The sequence below is a fragment of the Nyctereutes procyonoides genome, unplaced genomic scaffold (assembly GCF_905146905.1).
Source record: "Nyctereutes procyonoides isolate TBG_1078 unplaced genomic scaffold, NYPRO_anot_genome, whole genome shotgun sequence".
Taxonomy (NCBI): Eukaryota; Metazoa; Chordata; class Mammalia; order Carnivora; family Canidae; genus Nyctereutes; species Nyctereutes procyonoides.
Window position 1 is genome coordinate 29,621,103 of NW_026575052.1, and position 12,760 is coordinate 29,633,862.

Genomic DNA, 12,760 nt, shown 5'->3' on the forward strand with positions numbered 1-12,760 from the left:
AATAAATAAAAATAAAAAAAATAAAAATAAAAAAAATAAAATAAAATCTATAATCACAGTCAGAAAATTGGAACGAGACCCAAATGAGAAGTGTCACAAAAGTTAAGGTAGAAGTATTTCAAATTGAAGAGCAATTAGTTGACAGAGCAGAAACTCCTGTTTACTTCTGAAGACTTTATAATCTAGCCCGAAGACTCTCAAAGTGTCTTTCTAATCCTTGAAATGTTAATACATACACAGCCTTCAAAAGAGGTAATCTATGGTCAAAGAAATGAGGAAATGCCTGTAAACTCGATCTCAGCAGTTCTCAACCTAAGGTGGGGATATATCCAATCACTTAGAAAATGCTTTCGAACTATAGAACACATAGATCCTCTACTATTCCCTGGAGATGGGAGTGGAAAAAGATGAGAATGTTGTTTGAAAAATTCCCAGGTCATTCTGGTATTTATTCTCCAAGAAGAAAACCACTGTTTGAGTTGGCTTCCAATAAACAAAATAAGAACCCTGAGAAATACTGAAATAAAACATGTTTCATTTTGCTTAACCCAGTGTTTTCCAGATTTCTTTGATCATGAAGCCCTTTTTGTTTTTCTTCTTCTCTAAGTACCTATTAATATTTCACACAACAATGATATTCCTCAAAACAGGATTTGGGAAATGCTGAATTAGCTATTTTCAAACAAAATACATTTGTCATTTCAACTGCACAAACCTGATTACCCATGTTTTTCCCCAAATTAAATCAGTCCTAAGGAATAAGCCTAAATGCCTTGTTATCTTTTCTGGCTAGTTTATCAAAATTAATTTCCTTCACCTCATATTTAATATACAATTTTCTTCAACACTGAGTTAGTTACATGATCAGAAAATCACTAAGAAATTCACTAATATGAATTATATTCATATTTATGCAAAGGGTCTGAATTTTTTTAAAACAATCAATAATGGTGAAATTATGGTTTTGGCAATAATGCAACAATGGTCCAAAAACTTAAATCAATTTTATTCAAGAGAAATAGTGGAATTAAAATGTCTTGTCTTGACAAATTTTTTTTGTAAATTTATTTTTTATTGGTATTCAATTTGCCAACATATAGAATAATACCCAGTGCTCATCCCATCAAGTGCCCCCCTCAGTGCCCGTCACCCAATCACTCCCACTGCCCCCACCTCCCCTTCCCCCACCCCTAGTTCATTTCCCAGAGTTAGGAATCTCTCATGTTCTGTCTCCCTCCCTGATATTTCCCACTCATTTTTTCTCCTTTACCCTTTATTCCCTGTCACTATTTTTTATATTCCCCAAATGAATGAGACCATATAATGTTTGTCTTTCTCCGATTGACTTATTTCACTCAGCATAATACCCTCCAGTTCCATCCACGTCGAAGCAAATGGTGGGTAGACAAATTTTTTTTTTAAGATTTTATTTACTTACTCAAAGAGGGCATGTGAGAGAATACACACACACACACACACACACACACACACACACACACATTAGCACTGTATACTATCACCTTTACTTAAAAGCAGCATGGTTATACAACTGCTTAAATATATTAATATTCCCATCTTGGAAGTAGCAGGATAAACAAAATGTCAATTTGGAAAAAAGGAAAAATAATGAGAGAAAGATGAGTACTGAAAATTCCTTCAGAACACTTTGATGAGGGATGCCTGCATGGCTCAGTGGTTGAGCATCTGCCTTCAGCTCAGGTCGTGATCTTGGGGTCCTGGGATAGAGTCTCACATCGGGCTCCCCGCATGGAGCCTGCTTCTCCCTCTACCTGGGTCTCTGCCTCTCTCTCTGTCTCTCTCATGAATAAATATATAAATAAAATCTTTTTAAAAAAGAACACTTTGATGAAATAATATAAATTAATGAAAAACTCTGACTCTAGTAAATTCTAATTTTTCCAAATTAAATGACTGAAGGGCAAACATTTTCTGACAGTGTCTGCAACATGGCAAGTAAAGACAGATGCCATATATGCCTGCAAGGAAGCATGAAAGCCTTTTCATTTCTGAGATGTGAACGATTCACAGGAACACTCTTTAGAATCCAAAAAGGCAGATATATAAAGTCCTTCTTCAAACTTATTGAATGCCTACCATGTGCTGGGAGTTATTTTAAAAGTGCTGGGGAAATAATAAATCAATCCCTCTTATAACACAACTTATATTTTGGTGGAGGAAGACAGACAATAAAAAATTATGGGTAGAAGAACCACTGTGCTTTAGTACATTCAAATATAATGACTAAGAATAATATTCTAGGAAAAGGTTCCTTCACCAGCCTCAATACCAGAGTGAAGATGAAGGACAGCTACAGCCAAGCCATGAATAAATAGGAACATAACAAATAAACCCCTACTATTGTAAGCCATTGAGATCTGGGGGTTTCTTTGACACCTCAGCAAACCCAGCCTATTCTAACTGATACAGTGAATACAATTCTTGGCATATTAGATGATAACAGGTGCTAAGGAAAAAAACAAGAAAAATGTATAAGAAGGTGGGGGTAGAAGTTTTAGGCATGATCCATAAAAGACACCTATCTTAAACCTAGGCCTTTAAATAAGGCTCTAAAAACATTGAATGGGATATAAATTATCCCAAGTTTATGGAAGACAGACTTTATTATGTCTTCCCTAACTCAAATAGAAGTTCTATGAAGGCAGTTCTTGATTATTTGTTAATGGCTATATTCTTAGCAGTGCATCATTTTCAGTTTTCTTCTAAAGCAGAAGTCAATTTTAACAATTAGCTCTGTTCACCATCTATCAACATCCTCACTTTCCCCAATTCTCTTTAGTCCCTTATATTGTCATAGTTACTGCATCTTGGTCCTCAATCTCCAAAATAAGACGTGTATCTTTAAAACAGCATCAATAAAACACAGATTGTGTATTTTAACATTTTTAATACTAAAAAATTATTTGATACAAGAATTATATTATTTATATCAGTAAAACAAATATCCTGTTTTAGATTTAAAGCTTAAAAATACCAACCTGAGCTGTTTCTGTCATCTTCTGTTCAAAATCAGCTTTTGCTAATGCATACTTCTCCACATAAAGTTTATAGGTATCTGTAGCTTTCTTAGATTTAACAGCTGCCTGTTATAAAACAAAAACATTTTTTTAAAAAACAAAAACATTTTTAACTATATAATGATCTGTTTTCTTTCCTGATATAAGTTCACTTGAAATAACTACTTAAGTGCATTATAAGGGATGAGGCCCATGGGGAGTCCAATATGACATAAACTAACTTTAATATCCTTTTTAAAGTCTTCATTAGTAAGATTTTTTGTTATAGTCACAGAATAATGCAGAAACTAAATGTCAAGTCTCATTTCTGTCTGATGGAATGTGCTTTGAAAAGTTACTTGGTGTTACTAAGAATTCAATCAACAAAAATGTAACAATACCATCAAAATTCCCTTGAAACTCCACACCTACAAGTCTTCCTTCCTCCTACAACATATACATGTTCCGTTTAATGTCTGACTAATAAATATAAAGGTAGCTCAAAAGTTGAGAAAATCATTTTCTTTGATGTTTCTGTTTCCATATGCTCCAATAAATCTATAAATTTGTTTTTATTATTGCCTATTTTTTTCAAGATTACTATTACTTAAAAATTGTTATTGCCATGTTACAGCTCTAGTTTTATAAAAGTTACTTATTCAATTAAAACAATATATTAAATATTAGGCAGTGAGGATTCCTGGATGGCTCAGTGTTTTTGGCGCCTGCTTTTGGCCCAGGGCAGTGATCCTGGAGTCCCGGGATCGAGTGCCGCGTCAGGCTCCCTTTATGGAGCCTGCTTCTCCCCCTCTGCCTATGTCTTTCTCTGTCTCTCTCATGAATAAATAAATAAATAAACAAACAAATAAATAAATAAATAAATAAATAAATATTAGGCAGTGAGGAATATGAAAATAAATTATACAGGAATCTTTTCCTATTTTTACCTAGAAATCAGTAAAAAGCAACAAAGCCACAGAAGTAAAGATAAATTCTAAGGAAGACAGACATTCAGAAGAAAGATTACATGTAATGTGGAGGTTGAAGCAGACATAATGGTTATCAAGAAACTTGACTATTCTCAAAGGACTAATCAATTATCAAAGGACTGACTGATCAATTCTCAAAGGACTGATCAATCTGGACATGGGAGGCTTGGGGGTAAAGAGTGCTGATGTAAATAAGAGTTTAAAGATTGAGGTGCCTGGGTGGCTCAGTTGGTTAAGCGTCTGCCTTTGGCTCAGGTCACGATCTCAGGGTTCTGGGATCAAGCCTCATATCCAGCATCCCGTTCTGCGGAGAATCTGCTTCTCCCTTCTCTTCTGCCGTTCACCCGTTTTGTGTGCTCCCTCTTTGTCTCAAATAAATAAAATCTTTAAAAAAAAGTTTATTAAAGAAGATCAAAAAAGAGAAGATACAAATTTCAAGATACAAGTATCTCCATTTTCTTGATGAGTTAGTCTGCTAACAATGAAGAAGAGTAGGGTAGAGCTAGGAGTTTCACAGGAATGAAAAACATTTCAAGCCAGATTGTAAAAGATACAACAGGTAACAGCTAGATGAATAAAAGTACTACTAAGAGCCAATGAGGGCTAAATAAAGCTGGAAAACATGAAATTTGTGTAGACCCAATCGGAAACAAAATATAATTATCTCCAGGTATGTTCAGGAGTCTAAAAATAAGAATCAGAAACAGAAAGTTGGGTTTACCTGGAAGTTTGGGATTGACAAGAGATGTAGACAGTCCTACTCTCTAAAAAGGTCCCTCTGAATGCTGCTTAAAATATAATGACATACAGTATATTAAACATATATGCTCCATGTTTTCCTGGCATTCTTTTTTCTTAAAGGTTTTATTTATTTATTCATCACACGCACACGCACACACACACAGAGGCAGAGACACAGGCAGAGGGAGAACTAGGTTCCCTAGGAGGAGTCCAATGTGGGACTCAATCCTGGATTCCAGGATCATGACCTGAGCCAAAGGCAGACGCCCAACTGCTGAGCCACCCAAGGGTCCCTCCTGGCATTCTCAAGTAATACAGGATGCGACTTTATCTTGTAATGTAAAGAAAACTGGGTCTTGGAGCTTTAGCTTTACATAGTTCTCTCATTCTTAAAATGGGAAGAATACCACTTATTATTTAAAGCTTTAGCAGAGATGAAATGTAACTTAGGTAAAATGATTGGGACAGGATCTGTCATATAGTTAAATCTACAAAATAAATGGTATCTGCTATTACTATGGTTTCTAAAAGTAACACCATCAGGAGGATATATACTTGTATTTTGCTATTATATCTAAAGTTGTACTGAGTTCTCTATCACTAACATAGTGGTTAAAACATAATAATTTTGAAATTTACTCCTATGGATTGTTTTTTAACTCTTTTCCCATTGTTTCTGGCCTTTTGACATTATTTCTACTACTGTTAGTATACCTTTCTCTGATATCCTGGCCTTGTTCAAACACGTAACAATTACTAAGTAAATTCACAGGAAACCCAGATAACAAATATATAGATGTGAGGAAAAAAATTTAATGGTTTGGTTATTGGTTCCCTTTGGTTATCTGGGGTTTTTGTTTTTTGTTTTTTGTTTTTTTTTTTTTAACACCAAGAGACTTCAGTTTCTTCTTCCAACTCCCTATATTTACAGTCTGTGCAAGAATGATCAGCAACTCAGTCCATGGAGTGATTTTCAATGACAGACCCTAGCAAAATAACATAGTCTCACTAGGAGCCCCTTCCTCTTTCCTTGGTCCTTATCCTAACACCCACTCTTTTTTTTACTGCTGCCCAATAATTTATATGTTAGCTATTTTTTTTAAAGACTTTATTTATTCATGAGAGACACAGAGCGAGCGAGAGAGAGAAAGAGAGAAAGAGAGAGAGAGAGAGAGAGACAGGCAGAGGGAGAAGCAGGCTCCATGCAGGGAGCCTGATGTGGGACTCTATCCTGGGTCTCCAGGATCATGCCCTGGGCTGAAGGCGGCACTAAACCGCTGAGCCACCCAGGCTGCCTATATGTTAGCTATTAATGAAGACTTGAGTTGTGTTCACTCCTAGAGATATTTGTAACTTGAAAAAAATTCATAAAAATGGAAAATTCTCCCCAAATAGGACTATAATGATTGTGTCTATACTTTTTAAAGTAAATTATTTTATGAGATCTTCCCTGTATTCTTTTTACAGGTTCTGTGCAAAACAGGATACCTCCCTTGTGAACTTACCATTAAAACCTCTCTCTAAACTCTTGTTGTGCTCCCCAAAAAGAAGGAAACTTCATGAATACAGAAGGGGAGAATATGTATTTTAGCCTGTAATAACCTTCATAACATCCAGCATATAATGACAAGCACATGGTAGGAATTAAAGCTTTCTACTTCATATAAATTATCACTTCATAATCCAGTGATCAGAAAAATACATGAATAAGACATTTAAAAAACCAAAAATCTAGTCTGTAGCCTATATTTAAAGTAAAATAAACTCTTAATTTTTATTATATTAACAAACAGGAAAAATTCAAATAACATTTTGCTAATGACTATTTTTCTAAGTAAACATATATGCTGTGTTGTAGACAATACAATGACAGTTTCTCACTCACAAGGAATTTACAATCTAATAGGAATTAACAGATAACTGCCTGGAGGGCCATTACTCATTTTAGAAGACCTATGATATATTTCTATAATGTAAACAAAGCAATTATTTTACATTATTCATTACATTTTAAAGTTATGGGACTTCAAGAGATGCAAAGAAGTTTGTTTTTTTTTATTTTTTTTATTTTTTTTTAAGTTTGTTTTTTTTAATATTTTATTTATTTATTCATGAGAGACACACACACACAGAGGCAGAGACACGGGCAGAGAGAGAAGCAGGCTCCATGCGGGGAGCCCAATGTGGGACTTGAACCCAGGACCCCAGGATCACACCCTGGGCCCAAGGCAGTTGCTCAACCACTGAGCCACCCAGGCGTCCCTACAAAGAAGTTCCTGAAGTATCATTTCTTCTTCCTATACTCAGTCTCTAGAATTCAAACTAGTTTTGGTACTCAAATTTTTACTGAATCAACAGGGTTAGAATTAATTAAATTTAAAATTTAAAACAGCATACTTGGGGATCCCTGGGTGGCTCACCTGCATTCAAGCCCAGGGCATGATACTGGGGTCCCGGGATAGAGTCCCTCATTGGGCTCCCTGTATGGAGCCTGGTTCTCCCTCTGCCTGTGTCTCTTCCTCTCTCTCTGGGTCCCTCATGAATAAATAAATAAAATCTTAAAAAATAAAAATAAAACAGCATACTTTTCTTAACTTTCCTTCCTCCCGGAATATTCCCACTGTAGAACTTGGTCTGGCTATGCAACTCTGCACAAACTTATCTGTCCACTATTTCTAACCATAAAATTGTCTTCATCTCAAAAGTTCAGAGTAGGCTCTAACTCAGAAGATAAACGGGTTAGGTTTTTTGGACCCTTTCTGATACCAGGAAGCTGGGTAAAATTTCACTTCTCTTATTTGGAAGCGTAAAGGAAGAAAGAAAATACCATTTAAAGTTCCAACTTACATTTTTTACATCAGCCCTTACTCTTCAAAGATAAAAATAATAGGCCAGAATCTTAAGGAAATTACATACCAACTTAAAATGGTATCTTGGAAAACTAATAAAAGGAGTACTTAATCATAAAGAAATAAAATGAAAAAATATTATTAACTCACAAAGTATTTTGAGTAATGAGAAAAACAAATTTGAAGGAAAATAGTATATCATATAAAAAGATGTACAAGCAACTTTAGAATGTAATTGTATTGGAACATCTGTATTTTTTTTAAAGCAGGAAAGAGCCCTCAGAGGAAACAACTGAATGGCAATACTCAACTAAGTCAAAACAACTTTCTAAATAATACATGTATTTACAGATACTGTAAATTCTAGGGTGTGATTATAAAAACTGAATATCCTAGTAGTAATGAATTTGACTACTTTCATAAAGTCGTTATTAAAAAGGGAAGCTTGGAGCATTTGTTCTTAAATGAGGAAATTATGCTTTTAAAAAAAAACAGCTACATTTCTTCTCACACAAAAAAAAAGATTGGCTTTAACAGATTACCTACTGACAATAAATACAAATCCCACATTTTACTCATTTCTTTAGCATTTTAAATACATTTACTAATATACTATGAGAAATATTTCTGTTTAAGTGCTTATAATTTAAAAAAAAAAAAAAAAAAAGAGGGTAGCCCCGGTGGCGCAGCAGTCTAGCGCCGCCTGCAGCCCGGGGTGTGATCCTGGAGACCCAGGATCGAGTCCCACATCAGGCTTCCTGCACGGAGCCTGCTTCTCCCTCTGCCTGTGTCTCTGCCTCTCTCTTCGCTCTCTCTGAATGAATAAATACATAAATCTTAAAAAAAAAAAAAAAAAGCTTATAATTGCCTGAGTGGCTCACTTAGTTAGATGTCCTACACTTGGTTTCATCTCAGGTCATGATCTCAGGGTCATGAGATGGAGCCCGCATCACGAGTCTGCTTAAGTTTCTCTCTCCCTCTCCATTGCCTCTCCTTGCCTTGTGCTTTCTCTTTCCCATATAATTTTTTTTAATCTTTTAAAAAAAGACAAAAAAAAGCACCCCTTTCTCTAAGCTGTCCACAGCACCACAAGATAAGTGAAGCACAGATCAACTCATAACCCTCAGACACAACCATATGCTATAGCTCTGTCTACTATGTTAATCAAAAGGAAATTCTTTAATTTCATCTAAATCATTATACCTTATATTAAATTTTTCTTGGCTTATATCAAAAGACTCAATCATTTCTTTAAGCATAATCTCTAGTTATCATGTATTTTTCAAGTAGTTACTACATATTAGGTACTAAATCAAACCAATTGTGTTTCACAAAAAAAAAATAAAAAAAGAGCAATATTTAGCCTAGGAATACTTTAACACTTCTGCCTTAATGATATGGAATTCATACTAATTTACTGACCTACAGCTTACTGACCTATAGGAACTGTTCCTAGAGCTCACACATAAACAATAATCTCTTATTCTGAAATATAGTTGGCCTTATCTATATTTGTTCCTAGCTTTTCCATTTTTTGGAAAAAAATTAACTATTATATAGGCAAAGTGGGGAAGGCCCAGGTCCTTACCAGTGCCATCCCCCCCTTGATCTGCAAAGATAACTCCCATTATGTAACTTGGTGTTTATTGTCCCTAATACAGTTAGTTATACTTTAAAAGGGTTTTTTTTTTTTTCCGCAGAAAATTAAAGATTATGTGAAAGGCATCAAAATCTACATATTCTTCTGGAACTTTGCTTTTCGTGCTCAACGTTATGCTTTTCATATTTATCCATGTCAATTTTAATTCATGTCATTCTGGGGATCCCTGGGTGGCGCGGTGGTTTAGTGCCTGCCTTTGGCCCAGGGCATGATCCTGGAGTCCCAGGATCAAGTCCCATGTCGGGTTCCCTGCATGGAGCCTGCTTCTCCCTCTGCCTGTGTCTCTGCCTCTCTCTCTCTCTCGCTCTCTCTCTCTCTCTCTCTCTCTCTCTCTGTGTCTATGATGAATAAATAAATAAAATCTTTAAAAAATAATAATTCATGTCATTCTAGTTTTTTTTTTTGCTTTTATAGAAAACATTTTAGAGCACACGAAAGGAATATAATAAAAACTCCATTAACTCATCATGTAACTTCAAGATTCCTTCCATGCCTCCTCCTCCAATATTTTTTTTTTTTTTGCTCTGGTATTTTAAATCTCAGATCTAACATTTTACCCTATAAAATTTATTCGAACTCCTGAATGGTACCATTATATGAAACAATCTTCTGTTGCTAAACATTAAGGATGTTTTACATAATAAGATTTTTTTCCATTTGACAACCAACTTATTATTAGGGGAGTCTAATTCACTTATACATATTATGGCTTTGGTATCTTTGAACTTACTTCTTCCAGCTTACTTTGAGCCTTCTGTCTACCATTCTTTTTTTCTCTACTTTCTCCTTCCTCTCTTATCAATAAATTTTAATATCTTATTTTCTTTTTGCTTATTTAAAAGACTTAGAATAGATTTCTATTCTTTTAGAAGTTATGCTTAATGAATATACTTGATTACTACTAATTCTGACATACCATTAATTTATAAAGGACACCATTATCTTGTGTACCATTAAAATAGAAAAATGCTAGCACCTGAAGTATAAAATAATGCCTTATCCTTAAAATTCTAATTAGTACTTTTAAAAGACCTCTTTTAGACTTACTTAGAAGTACATTTTTATTCTATTACCATTTCTATGTGATACAGAATAAAAAGGAAAGCAAAATGAATTGTTTGACATACTCCTGTATCTTCCTTATATTCAGATTTGACCCTTCTCAATTCTTTCCAATTCAAAGACTGCGGGATCCCTGGGTAGCTCAGCAGTTTAGTGCCTGCCTTTGGCCCAGGGTGTGATCCTGGAGTCCTGGGATCGAGTCCCACATCGGGCTTCGTGCATGGAGCCTGCTTCTCCCTCTGCCTGTGTCTCTGCCTCTCTCTCTCTCTGTGTCTCATGAATAAATAAGTAAAATATTAAAAAAACAACAACAAAGATTGCTAAGGTCTGTTTTTTCCTCACACAATATTATCCTCAATGTCATCAAGACCATTACTGATACAGTACTTCTTAAAAATGCTCTATTATTATTTCCCAGTTTTCTCCTAAATACCAGTGCTCACATTTTCTTGATCTTACCAGAAAAAAAGGTTTCCAGACAAGTATCAGAACAATTCCTTCCTCAAACGGTCTTAAGATGGTCTGTTATCAAATACGTCAAAGTGCTGCAATTGTCCAATCACATCACCAGATAGAATCACCAAGTTCACACAGACATTAAAACTACACACAACAGGGATCCCTGGGTGGCGCAGCGGCTTAGCGCCTGCCTTTGGCTCAGGGCGCGATCCTGGAGACCCGGGATCGAATCCCATGTCGGGCTCCCAGTGCATGGAGCCTGCTTCTCCCTCTGCCTATGTCTCTGCCTCTCTCTCTCTCTCTCTCTGTGACTATTGTAAATAAATAAAAAAAAATTAAAAAAAAACTACACACAACAGCTACCTAACCAACAGTGATTATATGGTATCATCAGCTGAAGATGCATTCTGATTTCAAAAATGTGAGAAAAAAAGAATTATCTGGTAGCTTTTAATATTCTTTTTTTCTCTGGCATCTAGGTCTGAATTTATCTTTATGTAACCTGATTAATAATCAAGAATGTACTTTCAATCTGGAGACTCTATTTACAAATGCATATTTAAAGTTTTTATGTTAATTCCAGTTAAAATACAAATTAATCTGCGCACTACTGAATTTCTTCAGGTCTGAAAACTTCTGAACTATTAACTCTTTAAATATTAGGAGTCCATGTTCTTCTGGAATGTTGTGAACCTTTATTTATTTTTTTATTTTTTTTTTAATTTTTATTTATTTATGATAGTCACACAGAGAGAGAGAGAGAGAGAGGCAGAGACACAGAGACACAGGCAGAGGGAGAAGCAGGCTCCATGCACCGGGAGCCCGACATGGGACTCAATCCCGGGTCTCCAGGATCACGCCCTGGGCCAAAGGCAGGCGCCAAACCGCTGCGCCACCCAGGGATCCCTATTTTTTTTTTAAAAAAAAAGATTTTATTTATTTGTGAGAGGGAAAGAGAGACTAAGTGCATGAGTGGAGGGAGAGGCAGAGGGAGAGGGAGAAGCAGACTCCCCACTGAGCAGGGAGCCCAATGCGGTGCTGAATCCCAGGACCCTGGGACCATGACCTGAGCCAAAGGCAGATGCTTAACCGACTGAGATACTCAGGCACCCCAGTAACTTTTATTTCTTTGTACTATGTTCTGGGTGACTTCCCTTCCAAACTCAGCCTTTGACCACATCAAGTCTAAAATTTGTATTCTCTATTTCTTTTTTCTCAATAGCCATATTTTTCATTTCAAGTTTTCTAATTAGCTGTTTTCCTATCTAGTAGATCTTACTTCATTATGCCTCTTTTAATTTCTTACTCTTCCTTATTTATAGTTTATATTTTCATTTATCTCTTTGACCATTCTCACACAAAATTTTTTGTTCATCTGTTTTATAAATTTAAATTTTATCTGGAGTTAATTCTTTTTCCATTATTAAATTTACTGTATCTTAGATTTCTTAGAGGTACTCTACGATTTTGGTTCACTCATTTCAAATGGGAGGCTTCTTATCTTTTCATCTTTTCTTCTTTGTCCCTCCATCAGTGCTTTGGGATAGCTCCACTGAAGGCAAAGTAAGTGTTATTACCTAGAACTTGTTATGTTCTATCCTTTGTGGTCACCTATCCCCACCTAGCAGTTTTCAGGTTATCTCCTGCCAGCCCCCAAAGTCCTCAATTTAATATCAATCTTATAAAGGTAGTTTTTAATTGTGTCCCTAGGAGAATATTGGGGATATGGCCAAAATAGTCATTAAATGGTTCCTTAGCTTGATTCACGTCAAAACTGTGTCAGTAAGCCCCCATCTTCCAATAAAGCTTTAGCCCTAGTCAGCACCCCAGTCTTTTTTCCTACCTATCTCGCTTCACATGGTGGGCAGGGCTTCTTGTGCTTTATCTCAAGTAGGAAACACTTAGTCCCTTTTACCACACAAGAGCTTAAATTCCACAGCCTAACTTTGGACTTTGAGCCAACAA

General features: G+C 35.7%; 1 protein-coding gene across 2 annotated transcripts in view; it reads right to left on the reverse strand.

Moving 5' to 3' along the window:
• FCHO2 (FCH and mu domain containing endocytic adaptor 2) overlaps nt 1–12,760 on the reverse strand; it is a 115,871-nt gene that overhangs the window by 68,932 nt on the left and 34,179 nt on the right. For both annotated transcript variants that reach the window (XM_055331364.1, XM_055331363.1), the window contains exon 6: nt 3,018–3,122. In XM_055331364.1, coding sequence (XP_055187339.1) covers nt 3,018–3,122 — 105 coding nt within the window. The remainder of the gene's footprint in view (nt 1–3,017; nt 3,123–12,760) is intronic.